The sequence below is a fragment of the Zophobas morio genome, unplaced genomic scaffold (assembly GCF_036711695.1).
Source record: "Zophobas morio isolate AGI-343-1 ecotype UQ-CSIRO unplaced genomic scaffold, CSIRO_AGI_Zmor_V1 ptg000040l, whole genome shotgun sequence".
Classification (NCBI taxonomy): Eukaryota; Metazoa; Arthropoda; class Insecta; order Coleoptera; family Tenebrionidae; genus Zophobas; species Zophobas morio.
The window spans coordinates 57,479-85,328 of record NW_026972145.1 but is presented as its reverse complement, the minus strand read 5'-3'; the positions used below and the strand labels follow the sequence as shown (position 1 = coordinate 85,328).

The 27,850-nt window shown below is 33.4% G+C and overlaps 1 protein-coding gene across 1 annotated transcript; it reads right to left on the bottom strand.

Moving 5' to 3' along the window:
* Positions 1 to 2,789: 2,789 nt before the first annotated feature.
* On the bottom strand, positions 2,790 to 21,070 carry LOC135140384 (B-cell lymphoma 3 protein homolog). Its single transcript, XM_064070892.1, has 4 exons — positions 20,781 to 21,070; positions 20,620 to 20,728; positions 11,970 to 12,318; positions 2,790 to 3,444 (listed from the first exon to the last, which is right to left on the bottom strand). Exons 1-4 carry the CDS (start codon positions 21,050 to 21,052, stop codon positions 3,161 to 3,163), a joined length of 1,014 nt encoding a protein of 337 aa, XP_063926962.1. The 5' UTR covers positions 21,053 to 21,070; the 3' UTR covers positions 2,790 to 3,160.
* Between the last annotated feature and the right edge of the window lie 6,780 nt (positions 21,071 to 27,850).

The window sequence follows — 27,850 nt, the reverse complement described above, 5'->3', positions numbered from 1 at the left end:
TATACAAATTCTCCATGATTTAAGTTTCATGTTGTGAAAACAAGTCTACACACTTTACAACAGAAAAGAAAAATGTGAGCCCGCCCACCCGCCCTATCTCAATTGTGATGATTTTTTTTTATTCACCGTAAACCAAGGAGGCGGAACTGATCTGCCAATTTTTATTTCTTCACAAGAAATTTGAAATACGGTTTTGAGTATCCTTTTGTTCAAAGAATACTATGTATGTCTAGAAAAAAAGGCAAAATATTAACCCCGCCCACCCACCCCGCCTCGATTGTGATGATTATTTCATTCTTAGAAACTTAAAACAGGTAAATGTTAAAATGGTAAATGTTTGTAGAGAAATATGGATTTTGCAATTAGGCTCCGCCCCTAGGTCTGACAACGAATAAAAACTTCATTACTATTTAGGTCAGGGCAGGTAAGTTGGGGCTTAATCTCTGGCTTTAATTCGTTGAACAACACGATACTCAAAAGCATGTCTTTTATTTCTTGTACAGAAATAAGAATTTTCCACTTAAGCTCCGCCCCCCTGGCTCACGACGAATAAAAGAAATCATCAAAATTGAGATAGGGCGGGTGGGCGGGGCTTACATTTTGCCCTTTTTTCTTAACATGTACAGTTATTTTTTCACAACAAGAAACTAGAAAGATGTTTAAAATGGTAAATTGCGAAATATCGATGTTGCAAATATCGATATTGCAAATTTTATTCTTAGAAACTTAAAACAGGTTTAAAATGGTAAATGTTTGTAGAGAAATATCAATGTTGCAAATATGCTCCGCCCCTCGGCCTCACAACGAATGGAAAATTCATCACGATTGCGATCGGGAGGGATGGGTGGGGCTTCTCTTTTGGTTTTCTTTGTATAACACGACTACTGAAGAACATATTTCACATGATAATTTCTCATAGAAAAGTAAGAATTTTGCAATTAAGCTCCGCCCCTCGGATTACGCCGAATAAAAAAATCATCAGAATTGAGATAGGGTGGGTGGGCGGGGCTTATATTTTGCCTTTTTTTATATACATAGCAATCTTTTCACAACAAGAAACTTAAAACATGGTAAAAATGGTAAATTTTTGCAAGGAAATATGCAAAATCGATGCTTCCTTGAACAAATTTTCCATTTTAAACATGTTTAAGTTTCATGTTATGAAAAGAAGTCTACACATATCACATATTGAAACGAAAAGGCAAAATATAAGCCCGCCCACCCGCCCTGTCTCAATTGTGATGATTTTTTTTATTCGCCGTGAACCAAGAGGGCGGAGCTTAACTGCCAAATACTTATTTCTTTATAAGAAATTAAAAATATGTTTTCGAGTATAGGGTTGTTCAAAGAATACTATGTTTATTAAGAAAAAAAGGCAAAATGTAAACCCCGCCCACCCACCCCATCTCCATTGTGATGATTTTTATATTCTTATCGTAAAACACGTTTAAAATGGTAAATTTTTGTGGACAAATACGGATCTTGCAATTAAGCCCCGCCCCTCGATTTGACAACGAATGAAAAATTTATCACGATTGAGCCTGGGATGGATAAGGGCGTGGCTTAATTTTTGCCTTGTTTTTTTTTTTTTAGTATACATAGCATTCTTTGAACAACACGATCAGGGGTGTACTGACGTGCCGGGAAGCCGGGAAACATCCTGGTGGCTTGGACCACATCTCGACGATTTTGTTTTATATATTTTTCTACTGGAAAAATTTTTGGCTATCAGCACGCCCCTGAACACGATACTCAAAAACATGATATTTATTTTTTGTAAAGAAATAAGGATTTTCCACTTAAAAAAATCACCAGAATTGAGATGGGGCGGGTGGGCGGGGCTTATATTTTGCTTTTTTTCGTAATATACTTAGTCATCTTTTCACAACAAAAAACTTCAAACATGGTTCAAATGGTAAATTTTTGCAAAGAAATGTGGATTTAGCGATTATATTTAAAAACTTAATTTTAATTTCTCGTAGAGAAATAAGGATTTTGCAGTCAAGCTCCGCCCCCTTTGGCTCACGACGAATAAAAAAATCATCACAATTAGGATAGAGCGGGTGGGTGGGGCTACATTTTGCCTTTGTTTCTTAATGTGTAGACGTATTTCGACAAGAAACTTAAAACATGGCAAGTTTTTGTAATAATGAACTTAAATCCGCCACTTTTCCTTACTGTCCGGTCGAAAATCGTAAGAAGTTAGGTTATGCCTGACATTAATGTCAGACGATAAGCACTCATCGATCAGAAATTTCCAGGCCAGCTTGATGTGCGATCTCTTATAATCCTGTTGAGAACAGAGGTAATTTCATCAGTGTCAAGATTTTGTGATAAAAGCTGAGTTTAATGATAAGATAAACGCAGATGTTGGATTATGTCGTGTTTAGCATAATGAGACACTTCGTCGGGTTTTCAAGTTTCTAGATTTATAATCTGCAATTTTTCTTGTCAAGTACTTAAACTTAGATAATTTTTGTGCGGTTGGCAACATACATTTTTAAGTCGTTCATGTTTTATCTGGTTTGTTCAGTGGAAAAACAGAGCCACGCCAACTTTACAACACGTACTTGAATTAGATTACGTAACCAAGATTACATGATGATTTCCCAACAGTAAACACTAACGTAACGTTCGTTTGCCCTACATTTTTATCAGCAATAACGATAACAATCGTAACACAATTTGCCTCTTTCCGGTCTTTGGCACCTTACCTTTTGAGTTAAATAGCGGCGTTGGTGAACCTTCATTAAACAAAAACCTATGAATAAATAAAATAAAATTGCACATTAATAATTCTTGCGTTTATTTATAAACATTAGAACAATATAAACAAATGAATTACTCTTTCACACAACTTCCGCCAAGCTCATATAAATTAGTAAACTTCAAAGAAATGTACAAACTAATTCAAAATCTTGAAAATAAATTATAACACCCTGAAGTTCTGTGTAAAATTAAAAACACGTCATCATCCACTCCTTCGTCGCAGAAATCGTTTTGCTTTCGCATTCAAAGCACTGACTTCCCGGTACTTAAATATGTTTCATGACGGCTTGAACTCCGAAAACAAAAACGAAATCCGCGTTCGTGATTACAAACAAACGCGTGCCTTAAACTGCATAAAATAACATAACTGAACTAAAATCAAACATAAGGACTACTTCCTTCTTGACCTACCCATTAAATCGCTAGTAGTTACTTTTTTCAAGACTGGCGTGGTTTCTAGTTTCGCTTTTTTTAACCTAGGCGTCGGTTCGGACAACTTCGAGTCCGATAATTTTTTCTTGTTCTGGAACCTCTGGTGGTCTCTGCCTAGTATACAGAATTTGATTTTTAAAGGCATGTCGTCGAGCTCGAACATGGCGTCGTGTGGACTCGTGCCGAAGAAATTTCGTATTTTTGTGTCGGCGCCGTGCTGCATTAGGAGCTCCACTAAGTTTACTGGAAAAGGCGGCTTTGATTAATTGCGAAGGTCAAGAATAGGTGGCGCGGGGGTAATCATTCCAGTAGTTTTAAAACGCTGGTGTATGTGTTATTTTATTATCATCATCGGTTAATGTATTTTGTTGCATCATGTTTTTTCTCAATATATTTACAATATTTTAAATCGGTGATTACATTTCCACTCCTTTTAATAGCAATCGAGTGGACTGGGTTTGTAATCGAGATTACAGTTAATCTAACTGTAATTACAAAACCGATAAAAACCTGTCACAAGGTCTAGGAATTGTGTCTATAAACAGTAAGTTATAAACTTGTTTATAACCATGTAAATTGCCACATGTTGCACGATCGAAAACATTGTGATTCACAGTTGGCTTTCATTAGCTGGGGTTTCCGGAAAGTGAATCACTGATATGCGACTATATACTTTCTAAATAAAGTATAAATACTTTCCATAAAAATACCTCAATTAAGTTAAATTACGACTTTTTATGTCCCTTATATTTTTTTCAAGACCATCCAATTACTAAAATTACACTAAAAAATTAATTGATTCAGAGATAACATGAGAGAGTACAACACTAAAGACTACGTCAAATGTCAATTGAGCCCAGGTGTCTGCAGACTTTTGTAACCAACTCCACAATTTTAACATAGCCAACTCTGAATTAAAATTTTTCCACAGCACGGACTTTGGAAACTATTTATGGAAACACCGTCGTATGCTAAACACTTTTCTTTATTTTGTAAGAAAGAAATTAAATATGTGAGTTTTTAAATGAGACACACTATATAAGAAAAAATTATTTTGAGTCGTACATCGAAATGAACTCTCAAGAAATGTGTGGAACTCTAGGACTAAAAATTAGCAAATTTAACCCCATTGAAGCCTTTTATAAAAAAATATCGGGGGCATGTATACTGGTCCAAAATTTTTAGGGCGTAGGTGAATTCGTCCTGATAATTTCAACACCAAGGAATAAAATACGTGATCAATTCTAGCGTCGTTTTTATGTTAAATTTGACTCACAATTATATCACTTATATTGTTTTCAAGATCATTCAATAATTAAAACGAAACTGAAAAAAAAATTGGTTCAGAAATGGGTTTCCCTGAGTGCTTCAATTGGCATTACTGACTTATTAAATGATAAAACAAATGACAGTACAACAATAAAGACCACATCAAATGTCAATTGAGCCCAGGTGTCTGCAGACTTTTGTAGCTAACTTCACAATCGTAACGTAGCCAACTCTGAATCAAAATTTTTCGATAGCACGGACTTTGGAAACTATTTATGGAAACACCGTCGTATGCTAAACACTTTTCTTTATTTTGTAAGAAAGAAATTAAATATCTGAGTTTTTAAATGAGACACACTATACAAGAAAAAAATTACTTTGAGTCGTACAACGAAATTAATTCTCAAGAAATGTGTCGAACTCTAGGATTAAAAATTAGCAAATTTAACCCCATTGAAGCCTTTTATAAAAAAAACATCGGGGGCATGTAAACTGGTCCAAAATTTTAAGGGCGTAGGTGAATTCGTCCTGGTAATTCCGACAGCAAGGAATAAAATACGTGATCATTTCTAGGGTCGTTTTTATGTTAAATTTTACTCACAATTATATCACTTATATTGTTTTCAATATCATTCATTAATTAAAACGAAACTGAAAAAAAAATTGGTTCAGAAATGGCTTTTCCTGCGTGCTTCAATTGGCATCACTGATTTATTAAATGACAAAACAAACGACAGTACAACAATAAACAATACATCAAATGTCAATCGAGCCCTGGCGTCTGCAGACTTTCGTAGCTAACTTCACAATCTTAACGTAGCCAACTCTGAATTAAAATTTATCGATAGCACGGACTTCGGAAACTATTTATGGAAACACCGTCGTATGCTACACACTTTTCTTTATTTTGTAAGAAGGAAATTAAATATGTAAGTTTTTAAATGAGACACACTATATAAGAAAAAATTATTTTGAGTCGTACATCCAAATGAATTCTCAAGAAATGTGTCGAACTCTAGGATTAAAAATTAGCAAATTTAACCCCATTGAAGCCTTTTATAAAAAAAACATCGGGGGCATGTAAACTGGTCCAAAATTTTAAGGGCGTAGGTGAATTCGTCCTGGTAATTCCGACAGCAAGGAATAAAATACGTGATCATTTCTAGGGTCGTTTTTATGTTAAATTTTACTCACAATTACATCACTTATATTGTTTTCAATATCATTCATTAATTAAAACGAAACTGAAAAAAAAAATTGGTTCAGAAATGGCTTTTCCTGCGTGCTTCAATTGGCATCACTGATTTATTAAATGACAAAACAAACGACAGTACAACAATAAAGAATACATCAAATGTCAATCGAGGCCTGGCGTCTGCAGACTTTTGCAGCTAACTTCACGATCTTAACGTAGCTAACTCTGAATCAAAATTTTTCGATAGCACGGACTTCGGAAACTATTTATGGAAACACCGTCGTATGCTACACACTTTTCTTTATTTTGTAAGAAGGAAATTAAATATGTGAGTTTTTAAATGAGACACACTATATAAGAAAAAAATTATTTTGAGTCGCACATCGAAATGAATTCTCAAGAAATGTGTCGAACTCTATGAAAAAAAATTAGCAAATTTAACCCCATTGAAGCCTTTTATAAAAAAATATCGGGGGCATGTAAACTGGTCCAAAATTTTTAGGGCGTAGGTGAATTCGTCCTGGTAATTCCAGCAGCAAGGAATAAAATACGTGATCAATTCTAGCGTCGTTTTTATGTTAAATTTTACTCACAATTATATCACTTACACTGTTTTCAAGATCATTCAATAATTAAAATGAAAGTGAAAAAAAAAATGTTCAGAAATGGCTTTCCCTGCGTGCTTCAATAGGCATCACTGAATTATTAAATAATACAACAAATGACAGTACAACAATAAAGACTACATCAAATGTCAATCGAGCCCTGGCGTCTGCAGACTTTCGTAGCTAACTTCACAATCTTAACGTAGCCAACTCTGAATTAAAATTTTTCGATAGCACGGAAACTATTTATGGAAACACCGTCGTATGCTAAACACTTTTCTTTATTTTGTAAGAAAGAAATTAAATATGTGAGTTTTTAAATGAGACACACTATATAAGAAAAAATTATTTTGAGTCGTACATCGAAATGAATTCTCAAGAAATGTGTCGAACTCTAGGATTAAAAATTAGCAAATTTAACCCCATTGAAGCCTTTTATAAAAAAATATCGGCGACATGTAAACTGGTCCAAAATTTTTAGGGCGTAGGTGAATTCGTCCTGGTAATTCCAACAGCAAGGAATAAAATACGTGTTCAATTTTAGCGTCGTTTTTATGTTAAATTTTACTCACAATTATATCACTTATATTATTTTCAAGATCATTCAATAATTAAAATGAAACCGAAAAAAAAATTGGTTCAGAAATGGCTTTCCCTGCGTGCTTCAATTGGCATCACTGACTTATTTAATGATAAAACAAACGACAATACAACAATAAAGAATACATCAAATGTCAATCGAGCCCTGGCGTCTGCAGACTTTTGTAGCTAACTTCACAATCTTAACGTAGCCAACTCTGAATTAAAATTTTTCGATAGCACAGAAACTATTTATGGTAACACCGTCGTATGCTAAACGCTTTTCTTTATTTTGTAAGAAAGAAATTAAATATGTGAGTTTTTAAATGAGACACACTGTATAAGAAAAAATTATTTTGAGTCGTACATCGAAATGAATTTTCAAGAAATGTGTCGAACTCTGGGATTAAAAATTAGCAAATTTAACTCCATTGAAGCCTTTTATAAAAAAATATCGGGGGCATGTAAACTGGTCCAAAATTTTTAGGACGTAGGTGAATTCGTCCTGGTAATTCCCGCAGCAAGGAATAAAATACGTCATCAATTCTAGCGCCGTTTTTAGGTTAAATTTTACTCACAATTGTATCATTTATACTATTGTCAAAATTATTCTTTAATTAAAATGAAAGTGAAAAAAAATTGGTTCAGAAATGGCTTTCCTTGCGCGCTTCAAGTGGCATCACTGACTTATTAAATGATAAAACAAATGACAGTACAACAATAAAGACCACATCAAATGTCAGTCGACCCCAGATTTTTGTAGCTAACTTCACAATCTTGACGTAACCAACTCTGATTTAAAATTTTTCGATAGCACGGACTTTGGAAACTATTGATCGAAACACCGTCGTATGCTACACACTTTTCTTTATTTTATAAGAAGGAAATTAAATATGCGAGTTTTTAAATGAGACACACTATATAAAAAAAAATTATTTTGAGTCGTACATAGAAATGAATTTTCAATAAATGTATCGAACTCTAGGATTAAAAATTAGCAAATTTAACCCCACTGAAGCGTTTTATAAAAAAATATCGGGGGCATGTAAACTGGTCCAAAATTTTTAGGGCGTAGGTGAATTCGTCCTGGTAATTCCAGCAGCAAGGAATAAAATACGTCATCAATTCTAGCGTCGTTTTTATGTTAAATTTTACTCACAATTGTATCATTTATACTATTTTCAAAACCATTCTTTAATTAAAATGAAAGTGAAAAAAAATTGGTTCAGAAATGGCTTTCCTTGCGTGCTTCAACTGGCATCACTGACTTATTAAATGATAAAACAAATGACAGTACAACAATAAAGACCACATCAAATGTCAATCGACCCCAGACTTTTGTAGCTAACTTCACAATCTTAACGTAGCCAACTCTGAATCTAAATTTTTCGATAGCACGGACTTCGGAAACTATTTATGGAAACACCGTCGTATGCTACACACTTTTCTTTATTTTATAAGAAGGAAATTAAATATGTGAGTTTTTAAATGAGACACACTATATATAAAAAAAATTATTTTGAGTCGTACATAGAAATGAATTTTCAATAAATGTATCGAACTCTAGGATTAAAAATTAGCAAATTTAACCCCACTGAAGCCTTTTATAAAAAATATCGGGGGATGTAAACTGGTCCAAAATTTTTAGGACGTAGGTGAATTCGTCCTGGTAATTCCAACAGCAAGGAATAAAATACGTCATCAATTCTAGCGCCGTTTTTATGTTAAATTTTACTCACAATTGTATCATTTATACTATTTTCAAAATCATTCTTTAATTAAAATGAAAGTGAAAAAAAATTGGTTCAGAAATGGCTTTCCTTGCGTGCTTCAATTGGCATCACTGACTTATTAAATGATAAAACAAATGACAGTACAACACAATAAAGACCACATCAAATGTCAATCGACCCCAGACTTTTGTAGCTAACTTCACAATCTTGACGTAACCAACTCTGATTTAAAATTTTTCGATAGCACGGACTTTGGAAACTATTTATGGAAACACCGTCGTATGCTACACACTTTTCTTTATTTTATAAGAAGGAAATTAAATATGTATGCGAGTTTTTAAATGAGACACACTATATAAAAAAAAAATTATTTTGAGTCGTACATAGAAATGAATTTTCAATAAATGTATCGAACTTTAGGATTAAAAATTAGCAAATTTAACCCCACTGAAGCGTTTTATAAAAAAATATCGGGGGCATGTAAACTGGTCCAAAATTTTTAGGGTGTAGGTGAATTCGTCCTGATAATTTCAACACCAAGGAATAAAATACGTGATCAATTTTAGCGTCGTTTTTATGTTAAATTTTATTCACAATTATCTCACTTATATTGTTTTCAAGATCATTCAATAATTAAAACGAAACTGAAAAAAAAATTGGTTCAGAAATGACTTTCCCTGCGTGCTTCAATTGGCATCACTGACTTATTAAATGATAAAACAACTGACAGTACAACAATAAAGACCACATCAAATGTCAATCGACCCCAGACTTTTGTAGCTAACTTCACAATCTTAACGTAGCTAACTCTGAATTAAAATTTTTCGATAGCACGGACTTTGTAAACTATTTATGGACACACCGTCGTATGCTATACCCTTTTCTTTATTTTCTAAGAAAGAAATTAAACATGTGAGTTTTTAAATGAGACACACTGTATAAGAAAAAATTATTTTGAGTCGTACATCGAAATGAATTTTCAAGAAATGTGTCGAACTCTGGGATTAAAAATTAGCAAATTTAACCCCACTGAAGCCTTTTATAAAAAAATATCGGGGGCATGTAAACTGGTCCAAAATTTCTAGGGCGTAGGTGAATTCGTCCTGGTAATTTCAGCAGCAAGGAATAAAATACGTGATCAATTCTAGCGTCATTTTTACGTTAAATTTTACTCACAATTGTATCATTTATACTATTGTCAAAATCATTCTTTAATTAAAATGAAAGTGAAAAAAAATTGGTTCAGAAATGGCTTTCCTTGCGTGCTTCAATTGGCATCACTGACTTATTAAATGATAAAACAAATGACAGTACAACAATAAAGACCACATCAAATGTCAATCGACCCCAGACTTTTGTAGCTAACTTCACAATCTTAACGTAGCCAATTCTGAATTAAAATTTTTCGATAGCACGGACTTTGGAAACTATTTATGGAAACACCGTCGTATGCTACACACTTTTCTTTATTTTATAAGAAGGAAATTAAATATGCTAGTTTTTAAATGAGACACACTATATATAAAAAAATTGTTTTGAGTCGTACATTGAAATAAATTCTCAAGAAATATGTCAAACTCGAGGATTAAAAATTAGCAAATTTAACCCCAAATTAAAATGAAAGTGAAAAAAAATTTGTTCAGAAATGGCTTTCCTTGCGTGCTTCAATTAGCATCACTGGCACTGGCAAACTTTTGAAGCTAACTTCATAATCTTAACGTAGCCAACTCTGAATCAAAATTTTTCGATATCGCGGACCTTGGAAACTATTTATGGAAAGGTCGTCGTGTACTACACAGTTTTCCTTATTTTGTAAGAAAAAAATTAATTATGCGAGTGTTTAAATGGAACACCTTATATAAGGAAAAAAAATCGAAATGAATCCGCACGAAATGTGTCACAGTCTAGGATTAAAAATGAGCAAATTTAACTCCATTAAAGTATTTTATAAAAAAATATCGGGTGCATGTAAACTGGTCCAAAATTTTTAGGACGTAGGTGAATGCGTCCTGGTAAGTTCCAGCACCAAGGAATAAAATACGTCATCAATTCTGCGTCGTTTCAACATTAAATTTTACTCAGAATTACATCACTTATGCTTTTTTCAAGACCATTTAACAATTAAAATGAAACTGAAAACAAAAATTGGTTCAGAGATAGCTTTCAATGCGTGCTTCAACTGCCATCACTGACTTATTAAATGACAAAACGAGTGACAGTAAAACAATAACGACGACATCAAGTGTCAATCTAGAGCCGGCGTCTGCAAACTTTTGAAGCCAACTTCATAATCTTAACGTAGCCAACTCTGAATCAAAATTTTTCGATATCGCGGACCTTGGAAATTATTTATGGAAAGGTCGTCGTGTACTACACAGTTTTCCTCATTTTGTAAGAAAAAAATTAATTATGCGAGTGTTTAAATGGAACACCTTATATAAGGAAAAAAAATCGAAATGAATCCGCACGAAATGTGTCACAGTCTAGGATTAAAAATGAGCAAATTTAACTCCATTAAAGTATTTTATAAAAAAATATCGGGTGCATGTAAACTGGTCCAAAATTTTTAGGACGTAGGTGAATGCGTCCTGGTAAGTTCCAGCACCAAGGAATAAAATACGTCATCAATTCTGCGTCGTTTCAACATTAAATTTTACTCAGAATTACATCGCTTATGCTTTTTTCAAGACCATTTAACAATTAAAATGAAACTGAAAACAAAAATTGCGCAAATTTGACTCCATTAAAGTATTTTATAAAAAAGATATTGGATGCATGTAAACTGGTCCAAAATTTTTAGGGTATAGGTGAATTCGTCCATTAATTTTTGCATATGTTTTGAATCAAATATAAAATTAAGTAGCCATTAAACTGCAACATAATGTTGTTAAGAGCTTAAATACAATCAAAACCGATCAAAATCACACCACAATATCAAAACAGCTGATAGAATATCAAACAATGAAATTATTTCTAATCACAAAATTTATAACTCACATCCGTTTCGGAAATTTTTTTTTTTTAGAAATCACTGGCATACTGTAAAATATTAATAGTCGAAGTTAAATAAACATTACACGTGCTTACGCGATCGGAATCAAGTTCACCTTGAATTTCTATCGTGTGATTCCCCGAGCTTACTGGTTATTTTCGCAGTCAACGACCTCGTCATACACCGACGCACATCGCAAATCCCAGAAATAACTCGCGGATCTTCTAATTTAACCTGAACTTGGGATTACAACTAAAACAATAGCAACATAAAATTTACCCAATCCTAGAGCAAACAAAACTAAGACCAAAAAATCCTCAGCGTTACTTTTAAAAATCACTGGAATTTTTCAATTTTAACCCCCTCGACTTATCGTCGACCTCGACCCCACTCACCATCGTGACATTCCGCGGCATGGAACAACGCAGTCCTCCCCGACTTCATGTCTTTCACATTAGGATCCGCCCCACTTTGGAGCAGCAACTTGGCATCGTCGTACGACTTATTCAAACAGGCCAAAATTAGAGGCGTGAACCCCTCGTAATTAAAAACGTCCAAATTGAACTTCATCTGCTTGGCTCCGTTCAGCAACAGCTTCAACATGGCGGAGCGCCGATGCTCGATGGCTAAATGAATGGCGGTGTTGCCCTCCGGGTCCGATAACCTGACGTCGGCGCCGTGGTCCAGCAGAATTTTGAGAATGTCCAAGTCCACGTCTTGTAAAACGGCCAGGTGAATCGGGGCCTGGTGAAAAAACGGTTGGGGTTTGAAACGCTCGCTTGAGGCTCGGGCTGCAAACGCTGACGCGTATCGCCACAAAAAAAAAAGTAGCAACACGTGTCGGTTTTTTCGACAACAATAAATAGCAGCTATGATGTAAACTTGTTTGTTGTTTATATTGCAAGTGACGCATAGCATGACGAACGAGAATGCAGCGCAAAAATGGAGGACGTGAGTCGGCGTAAATAGCACGCTTGATTATTTAGAGAAAAATTGTTTTCTAATTTTAGCGATATTGAGTCGGCGTTGGATTATCCCTCAGCGTCAAACGCCCCCTTAACAATAAAAATTTAACAAAATTACGTTGGTACTAGATTTATCACCAAACGTCACCTGCGTGTTTGTTAACTCCCAAAACAATTTTTTAAACAATTTTGCAAATTTTATATAAATATTCACGTTCGGTGGGTGCATGTAAATTCCACCAACATTTTTAGGGCGCATGTAAATTCGTCCTATAATTCCTCGAACCGGCGAAAAAAATTTATCATTACTCCGAACGACATTTTTCGCAATTTTTATCGCCACTACCGCGAAATTCACATCAGAGGGCGAACATTTTCGCGAAAACCGTTAAAATTAATCTACGCACTGCGCAAAAACGTGATTATCGGAAAATCTACATGTGTTTGCTTATCTCAAACAGTTGAATCCGATAATGCTGTACTTCCCTACGTTATTTGATGTCAATAAGTCACAGATACGGACATATAAAACATCAATTATGGTAATCACGGAAGCTATTTTTAGATTTAGAGAACAAATTAACGAGACGATGACGAGCGATGCGCTTCCAATTTAATTTACATATCCAAAATGAAACAAAAAATATTGGCGTTTCAGAACCAAAGATTATAAAAATTAGCCGGAATTTTTACCTTTTTGGCTTCGAAGAAACTACCAACACTTTACACTACACTCCGCACACCGGACACTGGCGCTGTCGTGTCAACGCGTTTCGACAACAACTCTGACATCTTCAGTATAAGTGTTATAAATTTGACTATGTAGTTGTCAAAATTGTTGGCGATGCGTTGACACGATAGTGCCGGTGTTTGGTGTGTGGAGGGTGGTGTAAAGTGTTGGCCGGGAACACCAACCCATCCAGAAGATTCCAGATACGTCCAGTGTCCTATAATGAGAAGTTTAGGAAAAATGGGGAAGCACGCGATAAGATTATTTAACGGAATAAATAATAGTAGCACGTGGTTGCCCATTTTTAGGAAACTATTCACTATAGAGTAGTTTGAAATTACCTAAAAGTTCAAATTGAAAATTAAAAAACAATTAAGTTAATGGATGAGTAAATAAGTACGCATTTTGACATCGTGCTACGTTTTCAAAAAGGGTTAAAATTGTTAGTAAATAAGTAAACCATACAAGACGGACTACAACAAAAAAGCCAACACAACAACGTTTTTTTGTACTTTTTTTGTATAGTTTTTTGGTTGGATCAAGTGGTCATAGTTCAAGTAAAATTATAGTGTGATTATTGCTTTTTTTAAGCAATGCAGTTATCTCGATAATTTGTAAATAAACTATTAACTTTTTTCTGTCATATTTTTTTGCTTTTATCGTTTTCTAAACACTTTAATTAAATTTCTGTAATCTTCTGAAGTACCCGATTGCAATAAATAAAGAGTAAATAGCTTTAATCGATAAGTAATTTTTATTATACGAAAATATATATTAATTAAATTTTCTGAAATCTATTTCTTAATATTTATCCTCTTACGTCTTGTTTCGCTATTGGTTGTTGTTTTAGAGGGAAAAATTCGTGGAAAAGTTTGACACAATAATTTCAAAATGGATGTGGTGGTGTGGAGAATTTTTGACTAAAAAAAAAAGTAAAAGCGAAAGAAGGGATGAAAAAAAACAACAGAAAAGACGAAAAAATACAGGAAAAACGCATTTTTTAAATGTGAAATGTTTTCAATTTCTGGATTTTTCAATTTTTCGATTTCCAATTTTTTTTTTTCTCGATTTTTTAATTTTCATTTCTTCTTCTGCAGTTTTTCTAGTTTTCATATGCAATTATAATTATTATTTTTAAAAATTTTCACTCTTTCAATCCAACTATTCTAGAACTTTTCCTTTTTTGCAATTATTGGATTTTAAAACTTTTTCATTTATTCGATTTTTCAATTTTTCGATACTTAATTTTCCAATTTTTCGGTACCCCAATTTTTCGATTTTGCAATTGTTTTCGATTTTCCAATCTTTTCGGATTTTTCAATTTCTTCCGTGTTTCAATTTTTCGATTTTCAATTCCAATTTTTTAATTTTTTTCGGTTTTAGATGTTTCTTTCAACGTAATAATTTTTATTCTTTTAAATTTTCACTCTTTCAATTTTACGGTTCTAGAATTTTTCCATTTTTCAAATTTTCGATGTTAATTTTTCGATTTTTGATGTTTCAATCTGTCGATATTTAATTTTTCAATTTTCAATTTTTTGGTTCGATTTACTTTTTCTTCTTCCAATTTTTCGAATCATTAATTCTTCCGATTTTCCAATTTTTTCGGATTTTCCAATTTCTTCCGATATTTTAATTTTTCACAACCAATTTGAAATGATTGTGTTCAAACTTTTCCACCAATTTTTCATTTATTCGATTTTTGAATTTTTCGACATTTAATTTTTCAATTTTTGGGTTTTTCAATTTTTCGGTCGATTCGTTTTTTGTTCTTTCCAATTTTTCGGTTCCCCAATTTTTCGATTTTCCATTTTTTTCGGATTTTTCAATTTCTTCCGATGTTTTGATTTTTCGATTTTTTATTGTAGATTCTTTAATTCTTCGGTTTGAGATTTTTTTTTCTTGATTTTTCAATTTTTCATTTCGTCTATTTTTGATGTGCAGTTTTTCTAGTTTGGACTTTAAATATGTAATAATAATTATAATTTTTTTTTCATTTTCGCTCTTTCAATTTTACGATTCTAGAATTTTTCCATTTTTCAAATTTTCGATGTTTAATTTTTCGAATTTTGATGTTTCAAACTCTCAATATGTATTTAATTTTTCAATTTTTGGTTCGATTCGTTTTTTCTTCTTTCCAATTTTTCGAAACATTAATTTTTTCGATTTTGTTTTTGAATTTTTCATTTTTTCCCGATTTCTCAACTTCTGATATTTTAATTTTTCGATTTTTCAATTTATTTCGACTACAATTTTAACGATTCTGTAACTTTTCGATTTCAGGTTTTCCAATTTTCCGATTCATTAATTCTGTGCGACTTTTACATTTCTTTTTTAGTTTTCCAATGTATCAAATTTTTGTTTCTTCAGTTCTTTTTGATTTTCAATTTTTCGATTTCAAAATTTTTCTACATTTTGAATTTTTTTACTTTTTACATTTTTCAACTTTTCCAATAAAAAAAAAACTGGAAAAATTGCAAAATTGTACAATCAAAAAAAGTATAAAATGAAAACTTTGAAAAATTTAAAAATTGAAAAATTGAAGAAACGAGAAAAAAATTCACGACAAAAAATTACGAGAAGAAATGCAAGAAAAAAACTAGCAACAAAAATTGCACAAGTAAAAAAAAATCCAAAAAAAGCTTAATAAAAAAGATGACAAAAAAATGGTCCAAAAAAAATCAACCTAAAAAAAAAAGATGGCAAAAAAAGTGACACAAAGAAAAAAGGAATTAAAAAAAAAGTTAAAAAAAGATGACAAATGAAAAGAGTAAAAAAACTACAAAGAAATGCAAGCAAAAAAGAGATACAAAAGACACATAAAAGAAAAACACATGAAAGATCACAAAAAAAAGTCAAAAAAAGCGGGTAAAAAAATAGCTACAAAAAAAGGCGAACAAAAAAACGACAAAAAAGATGAATAAAAAGGAAATAGAGAGGAGGGAAATGATGAGGGGAGAAAAAAAAAACAAAAAAAACGACAAAAACCATCAAAAAAGGGTGACAAGAACAAAAAAAAGTCTACCAAAAAAAGTCCGAATAAAAGCGGCAAAAAAATGATTACTAAAAAAAATAATAATAATAAAAAAATATTAAAAAACGGAGCATAAGGGGACAAAAAATAAACAAGAAAGAGGCAAAAAAGGAGCAAAAAAGGACTAGAAAGAATAAAAAAAGCGATATAAAGGAAAAATACAAAAAATGACAAAAAACGGTGGCAAGAACAAAGCGACAAAAGAAAATCTACCAAAAAAATGGTAACAAGAGCAACAAAAAAAGGTTAATAAAAAAATAAAAAACAAAACAATAATAATTTCCGAGGCTTCACGGTCAGAATCAATACATGATCGATTTCCGGGTTGGAACCGTGTAAATTGGGTTTTTGGGCTCAACGTTTCGCACACTTTCGTAAGTGGCATCTTCAGGAGCAGGGTTAACGATTAACAAAAAAGCGAAAAATAAACGAAAAATGACTCAAAAAACGTCAAAACGTATGCAATTCGAAAAGGACAAATAAAACAAAATGTGGGGCAAAAAATACGTCAAAAAATGCGATAAAAAAATCTAAAAAAAAACAACCAAAAAAGGCAAAAATGGGAGCAAAAAGTGACAAAAAGGGTAAAAAAAAGAAGCAAAAGAGACAAAAAATTAGCAAAAGGGACAAAAACGAGCAAAAAGGACAAAAAAAGGAGCAAAATGGGGACAAAAAAATTGCAAAAAAAAAAGCAAAAAAAGGAGCAAAAGGGGACAAAAAAGAGGCAAATGGGGGCAAAAAAAGTACAAAAACGGGGCAGCAAGGGACAAAGAGGGGACATAAAAAGGACAAGAAAAAGGCGACAAAAAGCAATAAAAACCTAGACAAAAAAATACAAGACAAAAATGTCAAAAAAAGCCGATATGACAAAAAATGCATAAAAAACCAGACAATAAAGGAAGTCAAAATGCCACAAAAAAAAGAGAAGAAAAAAATAGATGGAAAAAAATACAAATAAAAAGTTAATTTATAAAAAAGAATTTTTTCGACCAACAAAGAAAAAGAACAAAAATAAATATCATTAAAAAACAGCGAAAAAAAGAAAATGACGACAAAAGTGATTTAAAAAAACACAAAAAAGGCGAAAAATGCAATGAAACAACAACAAAAAACGCAACGAAAAATAGCGCCTGCAAAAATATTTCAAAAAAAGACGAGACAAACGCTGTACAAGAATAGAGAAAAAGGCAAAAAGAGCAAAAAAGGCAAACGGGATTATTATAAAGACAAGAAAAAAATAGTGATAAAAAATGAGACAAAAAAAAAAGAGAAAAACATAAAAGAAAGCTACAAAAAGGATACAACAAATGCCGCCAAAAAACGACAAAAATGCAATTTAAAAGGGAAACAAATAAAAGATAACAAAAAGAGGGGTGACAAGAAAAGGGCGCCAAAAAAAGTATCAAAAAATCAAAAATTTTGTAAAAAGATACCAAAAACGCGATAAAAAAGACGACAAAAATAGGGAAACAGAAAACGCCATGCAAATTAAAGATGACAAAATAGTGGCAAGAAAAAGGGCAACAAAAAATACATCAAAAATGCGAACAAAAAAGGACTCATAAAAGAACAACTAAAAAGAAGCAAGAAAAATGCAATTAAGAAAAGGGGCCAAAAAGGCACTTTCCTTATGATTTGGAGCCAAAATGATACAATTTAACGGAAATTCGTAAAAAAACGACCAAAGAATCGCGCGTAAAACGTATACATTTGTCACCGTAAGCGAAATAAGCGATTTTGAGTGCTCATCAATCAATAAAATAAAACAAAAAAATCGAATTTTCGAAAAAACCAAAGTTAATTTTAGTGCAAAATAACTAGAAACAAATTTGATAAAACCCAAGAACTTGACCAGAACTCGTGGTTAAAGCTGACGTAAAAAATCTACCAAAAAATAATAATAAAAAAATGATTAAAAAACGGAGCATAAGGGTACAAAAAATTAACAAAAAAGCGGAAAAAGGGCAAGAAAGAGTAAAAAAAGCGATATAAAGGGAAAATACAAAAAATGACAAAAAACGGTGGCAAGAACAAAGCGACAAACCAAAAAAAATGCTAACTAGAGCGACAAAAAAGATTAATAAAAAATATAAAAAACAAAACAATGATTATAATTTCCGAGGCTTCCAAGGTCGGAATCAATACATGATCGATTTCCGGGTTGGAACCGTGTAAATTGAGTTTTTGGGCTCAACGTTTCGCACACTTTTGTAAGTGGCATCTTCAGGAGCAGGGTTAAGGATTATTGTAAAACAATAATTAAAAAAATAGCGAAAAACAAACGAAAAATGACTCAAAGAACGGCAAAACGAATGCAATTCGAAAAGGACAATTAAAACAAAACGTGGGGCAAAAAATACGTCAAAAAAATGGGATTAAAAATTTCTAAAAAAAAAAACAAAAAAGGCAAAAATTGGAGCAAAAAGTGACAAAACGGGTAAAAAAAGAAGCAAAACAGACAAAAAAATATCAAAGGGGACAAAAATGAGCAAAAAGGACAAAAAGGAGCAAAAAGGACAAAAAAAGGAGCAAAAGGGGACAAAAAAGGACAAGAAAAAGGGGACAAAAAAGGACAAGAAAAAGGCGACAAAAATGCAGCCAAAAATGGCCAAAACAAAACAAAACACCAAAAGACAACAAAAAAATCTGATCAGAAAAAGACGACCAAAAAGCAATAAAAACCTAGACAAAAAAATGCAAGAAAAAAAGTCAAAAAAAGCCGACATGACAAAAAATGCATAAAAAAACAGGCAATAAAGGAAGTCAAATAAAAGGCCACAAAAAAGAGAAGAAAAAAAATCAATATATACAAAAATAAATATCATTAAAAAACAGCGAAAAAAAGAAAATTGCGGCAAGTGATTTAAAAAAACACAAAAAAGGCGAAAAGATGCAATGAAACAAGAACAAAAAAACGCAACAAAAAATAGCGCCGGCAAAAATATGTCAAAAAAAGACGAGACGAACGCTGTACAAAAGAGTAGAAAAAAAGGCAAAAAAGAGCAAAAAAAGGCAAACGGGATTATTATAAAGACAAGAAACAAATTGTGTTAAAAAAGATGAGACAAAAAAAAAAGAAAAACATAAAAGAAAGTACAAAAAGATACAACAAATGCCGCCAAAAAACGACAAAAATGCAATTTAAAAGGGAAACAAATAAAAGATAACAAAAAGAGGGGTGACAAGAAAAAGGCGCCAAAAAAAGTATCAAAAAATCAAAAATTTTGTAGAAAGATACCAAAAACAGCCAAAAAAGCGATAAAAAGACGACAAAATAGGGAAGCAAAAAACGCCATGCAAATTAAAGACGACAAAATTGTGACAAGAAAAAGGGCGACAAAGTATACATCAAAAATGCAATCAAAAAGACACTTTCCTTATGATTTGGAGCCAAAATGATACAATTTAACGGAAATTCGTAAAAGAACGACCAAAGAATCGCGCGTAAAACGTATACATTTGTCACCGTAAGCGGAACAACCGATTTTGAATGTTCATCAATCAATAAAATAAAACAAAAAAAATCGAATTTTCGAAAAAACCAAAGTTAATTTTAGTGCAAAATGACTAGAAATAAATTTGATAAAACCCAAGAACTACCAGAACTCGTTAGAGCTGACGTAAAAAATCCTCTAATCGGTCTAATTGTGTGGGCCGGAATTAATTTGACTAATTTTGGTAATGATGGTGATTATTAAGGGACATAATTATTATTTCGTTATGAGGTTATAGCAATGAATTAATAATATTTAAACAATTAGGTCATAATCACACTATAGTTTAATTGAACCGAATGTCAAACTGGAATTTTCAAATAACAATGTACATATTTAGAAATCTTAACTTTGAGGAAATAAACAAATCTCGGAAATTTGTTTTTTGAGGAAAAATAAATATCATTTGGGTAAACAAAGTCAAGATCAACAACGCTTAACCTTTGACCTTTACTTAACCATATTCAGAGGTGTTTTTCCCGCGGAAAGCAAATAACAAGAAGATAATCCAAGTCCCCCGCTTAAGTCAATTGCGAGAAAAAGCCGCATTCATTGATTCGCGGTTTTCGCTTAGTCACGCCCACGCCCCGCCTTCCGCGAAAAGCCACCTCGGCGGCCACCCTGTATACCCCTTGCGACCTTGAGCCCGTTATCGCGCCGGTGAAGTCCACCGCTCGACGCCACGATAAATATTTGCAATTTCTATGAAGGCAACTTATCAGCAAAAAATCCCCGCGCCCTGATAACAAATCGGAAACTTCCTCATACACAAAAAATGCTATCTTCCAAGAAAACTTCTCCGATTCCACGAACACTACTTACATAGCACTGCTGATTGAGAATGTTCACGCTCTCTTTGACGGCTCGTAAAACAACGCAGTTTTTTTGCACGGCCTTCAAATTGTTCTGCACGACACTGTCATGAATCGGCCTGCGAAAACAAAGGGTGTCAATGGGGGCGCAACAGGACTGGCGGCACTTACAGGTTCCCTGAGCGGTCGAAGTTGAGCGCGTTGCGCATATCGTTGAAGAAGTTGAACTTCTGGATCTCCTCCTTCGTTCGGAGCTTGGTGGGGTCGATCATGTTCCTCGGCGCCAGACACTCGCTACTGCCCTCGCTCCCCAGGATGAAGTCGATGAAGGTCTGCGAGAACGGGGACTCCCGGCCGTCCGTCTGCGTGCTCACGTCGCTCCGGCCCAGAGGGTCGGTCTGGGCGCTCTTATCTACCCCCTCCGGCGAATCCGCGTCCGTCATGGTCCCCGCCGCCACCGCCCTCCCGCCCGCCCTCTTCACGTTCATACTCAGCACGTGGTACTTCACGTTGTCCAGCACCTTCACGGACGGCTTGGCCACCACCGAGCCCTTGGGCAGCAGCTTGGGCAGCGGGTTGAGGAAGCCGAAGCTCGGCGGCGCCTTGATGATGACGCTCTTGGGCGCGTCCTCGGGGGGCCCCGTCTGCGACGTGACGGGCTTAGGCAGCGGCTTGATCACGCTCTCCATCGGCTTCAAGCTCAGGCTCGGGCTGATCTGGGGCAGGATCTCGATTTTCCTGCCATCCTTGTGGATGTACTTCTTGCCCGTTTTCGGGTCGACTTTCACTATTATCTTTTTCAGCTTCGTCAGATCTATGGCTTTGTTATCAAACATGTTATCTGGGAATTTTTGCCTATCAGCTGGGGGCGGGCGCACTTGCAAAACCGCGATGCCGTCCTTGAAGCCGAGCGTCAGCACGTTCTCCCCCTCAGTCTGGATGATGTTGCCGCGGACGTAGCACCGGTAGGGGCTCACTTTGCTCGCTGAGACTTCCTTGAGTTCCATGCCTTTGAGGTTAGGACAAAAAGCGACACTTGTAACCCCACTGTGGCGCCCTAGCGCACGCACTCACCTCCGTTTGAGGAAAATGGGGCTCATGCGCTGCGGCGGTTTTAAGTAGCATAAGCAAAGGGTATTCCCCCTCGCGCTACCACACTACCAGCCCCGCCATCACGAAACAAGTGACTCGAGAAGGAGGGGGACAGATCGATAGGAAACCCACGCGCGCGACAGAGATAGCAGACGCAAGATAGCCAACCTACCGAACCGCAAAAACAAACCCACTAACTCAAACGAACAATTTCATTTTTATTTCCAGCGATGATGGGGCACTGTCTTGGGGCACCGTTCGGGATTAGTCGGGGGCGGTACGGAAGCGACACCTGCCGCCGGAATGTCGAAGCCCGCCAGTAATAAAGTGACGCCTGGTGATTTACAGCGTGTCATTTAGTAACAGGACGTTGAACCACTCACAATTGGGATTGATCGATTCTTGATTCAATTTTTGGGGTTCAGGGGTCCAGAGACTGACGGGATATCCCCCATTCTACGACTATTTTGTTTTTCAGGCACACATATAACGCGACTGACGCGTTTGCCGCTTTCTCGAAACATGAAATACTACATAACTTAATTGTCAAAAAGACGCCCCGTGGTTGGTTGTCACTGTAGTACGAAAAGGAGAGCGGCAAATTTCCGTTTTCAATGTCATTAATTTCATAAGATACCTAGAAAATTTTTACTATTTCTTTCCATGAAAAACTAAGGAAGTGACGAATTTCAAAAATGTGCACCTCGTCGCAGTACCGAGAGCACCTTAGATAACGTTCAAAGTATAAAGTTGCACATTGTGTTGATAAAAAAATGCACTATAAGTTTAAATTGTACACAGCGACAAATAATTTTTATAGGATATCATTTATCCTTATTCATGGAATCGTTTTACAACGTTGCACAATGTCATGTATCAATGTATCAGTGTCATGACAATGAATCATAGTAAACACAGAAGCTGTGACGACGATTTTCGCACTTTTTCCAATTTTTTTTCCAAAAATAGCTGCGATGCATATTTTATTATGTGTGTCCCCTGCAAGGACTGATGACGTTGCACCCAAATATATGCGCATCAATATTCATATTTTTTTAAGTTAATCGATGCCACTAATAAGCATCAAAATAATGTAATATTGAATAACAGCAGTTGTTTCTTTTATCTAATGTAAACACGAACGCTTCAACGAACGTAAAGAGGGACTTCCCCGAAACGCGTTTGTTACTACAGGTCGCTTCTAGTCGTGAAGGAAGTGACCCAGATGTCGATTTGATTGCACATGCAAACATATTTTTAGAACAAGTTTCAACACACTAATGTAAAAGTGTCGAACTTTTATAATTGTTATATTCATAAAGTGCATCTAATTTTAGTTTAGTTAATGGAGTCTGTCAAATATAAACAAACACTTATGTGCGTCATGCAGACTCTGTTGTTATTACTATATTTAAAGTTTTATCCCTAGAACTCCTGTTGTTTGTTTTTATATGAAACTATCATAACATGTATTTCCAGGAAGAAAGCAACGATTGTGGAATTTTCTAAACCTCTTTTTCAGATATCGATAAGCCAGTTTTTGTAATTTTTAATTTATACACCAAAGCGAAAATATTATTTCGATTTTAATTTATTATTGATTTGTAATTTCTAAAAAGTTTGGTTAGTTATGCAACCAGTAATACACATAGTGCGGACATTTCGCCACAGATTTATTGTTTTTCTTTATTATCCTTTGTTTTCACTATTTTTATGGCCTTGTTGTCGTTTTTATATCGCCTTTGTATCACTTTTGTGGAAAATGTCATTTTTCTACTCATTTGGCTCTTTTTTCAATGTATTTTTTGCGGTAATTTTTTGAGCCGTTTTCCTTTTTTTTTTGCTTTTTTTGTCGCTATTTATCGCCCTTGTTGTGGTTTTAGTTCGCCTTATTTCCCCCTTTTTGGACATTTTTTAGTTTTCATTTGGTGTTTAGTTTTTTGTAACTTTTTTTACAATTGTTGGTCATTTTTTTTGTTATTTTTTGGTCGTTCTTTTTGTCTCATTTTTTGTTGTTTTTTTTTTATTTTTTCCATTTTTTACGATTTTTTTGAGCTTTTTTTGGTCCTTCTTTCACCTTTTTCTTAGTCGCTATTTAGTCGCCTTTATTGGTTCTCTTTTCCATTTTCTTGTTTTCACTATTTTTTCTTTTTTCCGTAATTTTTGTATTAATTTTTTGTTTATCTTTTTTTTCGCATTTTGTTCTCGATCGTTTTACAGTATTCCAAAAGCTATAAGGTTATATGGCCATCATAAAATTATCCCATTGTGTCGAAGTTAAGTTGTTTACAATAGAAAAGATTTTAGGGTCGTAAATAACGTGTCCACTGCAGCTCAACCGGCTGTTGAGATTTCGTTCAGAGGCGGCTTTCACTAAATATGTAAATCCACCACTCCATTATTTCTTTACTACCTGCAGTCGCTGAGGGTTCCGAAATAACTACTCGCTTTGAAAGTCGGCCCTGTTAAACGTGAGCAAGAAATGTTTAGAAGACGATTTATTGCCAACCGGAAAGCTTAGTGCGAACCACACAAAGGGGGTATTTATTTGCGGTCAACTACTTTTATGATGGTCATATAACCTTATAACTTTTGGACTAGTATACTTGGCTTTTTCTAAATAGTTTTTTCTGTCGTCTTTTTGTTTTTTTGTCATTTTTTTATTACTTTGTTTTCGTTATATTGTATTCTTCGGGTTTCGTTGTTTTTTTTTTAACTTTTTTTTATCACTTTTTTATTGTCATCTTTTTTCTACTTTTTTTACGCATTTTCTTGTTCTTACTAAAAAGTTGATGACGTCATCACACACACATTTTATTATATAAAAACCTTATAGCTTATTGTCATTAAAAATATAAAATTCACAAAATGGGAGACTTTTTGAGTCCTTTTTAATAAGTTTTAATAAAACTTGACATGATCTGACCTTTACTCAGGTAGCTCACGTGACAGCAACGTCATTGTACGTCACGATGAGATTGTCAAAATTATTTAAGCAAAATTGAATTGCTTTTAATAACTTCATGTTGTAGCCAGGCTCTTTTTTTCGTTCTCATTTTTTAGACTATTTTAATCGTTTTTGATCGCTCGCTTTTAAATATTTCTCCGTCTTTTTTATCGTGTCGACTTTTTTTGACTACGTTTTTAGTACTTTTTTGAACGCTTTTTGTCGCCTATTTCCCCCTTTTTAGATATTTTTTTGTTGTATTTTTTTTCGGTCGATTTTTTTTAATTTTTGTAACTATTTTTACAATTATTTGCCAATCTTTTTGTTATTTTTTGGTCTCTCTTTTTGTCCCATTTTTGTCGGTTTTTTCTATATTTTTCATTTTTTCTATTGTTTTTTGAGTCTTTGTTTGTCTTTTTTGTCACCTTTTTCTTAGTCGGGTTTTTAGTCGCCTTTAATGGTTCTTTTTTAATTTTTTATCGCTTTTTGCGCCTTTTTCATTGTCTTTAAACAAATTGAATTGTTTTTAACAACTTCATGTTTCGTTCTCTTTTTTTGGACTTTTTAAATCGTTTTTGAAAGCTTTTTAAATATTTCCTCGTCTTTTTTTATAGTGTATCGAGTCGACTCTTTTTGGCCCTTTTTTATTACTTCTTTTAATGCTTTTTTGCCACCTTTTTTCGTTATTTTTTTTCATCTACTAATTTCTTGTATTTTTTGTCCGTTTTATTGGTTGCTTTTCTGTCGCTTTTGTGGTCTTTTCTTCCTCCCTTTTTTGTATTTTTATTTTGGTCGCTCTTTGAGCAATTTTTTTATCGCTTTTTTCTTTGTCGCTTTTTAAGTTGAATTTTTGGTTCCCCTCTCTTTTTTATCTTTTTAATTGCCTTGTTTTTTAACCTATTTTATGTTTTCTGTCGCCTTTTTTGACTTGTTTGGCTCCTTTTTTCTTTTTTTGGTCGCTTTCTTGTTTGGTCGGCTTTTTTAGTTCGCCCTTTTTCATCATTTATTTTATTCCTTCTTTGTCAAAGTGTTTTTGCATTTTTGTTTCTTTTTTGTTGCTTTTTTGTCGCTTTTTGTCACTTTTTTTTTTAAAAGTGTCCTTTTTTTCGTTACCTATTTGTGGTAATTTTTTGAGCCGTCTTTATCTTTTTTTTTGCTTTTATGGTTATTATTTATCATCTTTATTGTGGTTTTTATTCGCCATATTTTCCCCTTCGGATGAGCTTTTATTGGTTTTCATTTTCATTTTTTATCGCTATTGTTTGTTCATTGTCTTTAAAAAAATTGAATTGTTTTTAATAACTTCATGTTTCTGGCTATTTTTTCGTTCTCTTTTTCTGAACTTTTTAAATCGTTTTTAATCGTTATTTAAATATTTCTTCGCCTTTTTTATCTTGTATCGAGTCGACTCTTTACTTTTTTAACGGTTTTTTGACACCTTTTTTCGTCATTTTTTTTTACCTATTTCTTTGTTGCATTTTTTTGTTCCTTTTATTGGTTGCTTTTCTGTTGCTTTTTAACACCTTTTGTGGTCTTTTCTTCCGCCTTTTTTTTGTTTGGTCGTTTTTTGAGCTATTTTTATCGCCTTTCTCTTTATGGCTTTTTTAGTCTGATTTTTTGTTTCCCTCTTTTTTTGCCTTTTTAATTGTCTTGTTTTCGCGTTTTTGTCGTTTTTGTATCGCCTTTTTGTGTTTTTTTTTTCACCTTTTTATGTTTTCAATTTCACCTTTTCTTATTTTTGCTCTTTTTTCTTTTTCTTTTTTTGGTCGCTTTTTTTAGACGGCTTTTTTTGGTTCGCCCTTTTTGATTGTTTATTCCTCTTTTGTAACCTTGTTATTGCATTTTTTCCCTTTTTTGTTACTTTTTTTTGTCGTTTTTTGTTACCTTTTATCAATTTTTGTGGTCTTTTCATGCCCTTTCTCAATTCATTTGGCTCTTTTTTCGTTATCTTTTTTGTGGTGGTTTTTTTGCTTTTTGGATCTTTTTTAGTTTAATTTTTTTGGTATTTTTATCATATGCTTTTATTATCATTTCCTTTGTAGTTTTTCGTGTTTTGGTCCCTTTTCTCTTTGTAGTATTTTTTTAGGGTTTTTTTTTTTCTCAATTATTTATCATTTTTCTGGTTATTTCTTGATCGCTCTTTTTGTCCCATTTTTCTTGTTTTCCATTTTTTTCGATTTTTGTTGATCTTTTTTTTCGTCTTTTTTGTCACTTTTCCCTTAGTCACGTTTTTAGTCGCCTTTATTGTTCTTTTTTTCCTTTTTTTAATCGCTTTGTGGCGCCTTTTTTATTGTCTTGCCTTCACTATTTCTTTTTTCCGCTGTATTTTTATTTTTGTTTATTTTGTCACCATATTATATAGAGTAGCTTTTTTTGCTATATTCTTTTGCTTTTTTTCGCCATTTTTGGTCTCTTTTTTCTTTGTCGGCCTGTTTTTGTCTCTTTATTCGCATTTTTCTGTCGTTTTTTTCTTGTTCTTACTAAAAAATTGATGATTATTTCCTTAGTAGTTTTTCGTATTTTTTGTTCCTTTTTTCTTTGTCGTTTTCTAGTTTTTGTAACCTTTTTTACGATTATTTGTTATTTTTGGTGGCTCTTTTTGTCTTATTTTTAATGAAAAAAGTTTTTTTTCATGTTTTCCATTTTTTCGAACTTTTTTGAGCCTTTTTTTTCGTCTTTTTTTGTCACCTTATTCTTAGTCGAGTATTTAGTCGCCTTTATTGGTTCTCTTTTTCAACTGAATTGTTTTTAATAACTTCATGATTGTAGGAAAACGGTGCCATTTTTGGCTCTTTTTTTTTGGTTTCTGGACTTTTTTAATCGTTTTTTAAACATTTCTTCGTCTTTTTATCGTGTTTAGAGTCGATTTTTTTTCGCCCTCTTTTTTAATTATTTTTTGAACGCTTTTTTCGTTGCCTTTTTTTCGTCATTTCTTCACCCATTCCTTTGTTGCATTTTTGGTCCCTTTTATTGGTTGCTTTTCTGTCACGTTTTGTTCTTTCCACTTTTTTTTTGTATTTTTTGATAGATTTTTGAGCTATTTTTTTCGCCTTTTTATTGCCTTGTTTTCGCATTTTTGTCGTTTTTGTATCCCCCTTTTATGGTCTTTTTTACATCTTTTATGTTGTCCTTCCGCCTTTTCTTACATTGTTGGCTCTTTTATAAATTTCTTTTTTTGGTCGCTTTTTATCGCCTTTTTTAG

Coding starts and splice junctions, on each gene's coding strand:
- LOC135140384 (XM_064070892.1), bottom strand. CDS start 21,052: ATGACGGACGCGGATTCGCCGGAGGGGGTAGATAAGAGCGCCCAGACC. Junction 12,319..20,619: donor TTCTCAATCAGCAGTGCTAT/GTAAGTAGTGTT, acceptor TTTTTTCACCAG/GCCCCGATTCACCTGGCCGT. Junction 3,445..11,969: donor TGCCGCGGAATGTCACGATG/GTGAGTGGGGTC, acceptor CGCCTTTTCCAG/TAAACTTAGTGGAGCTCCTA.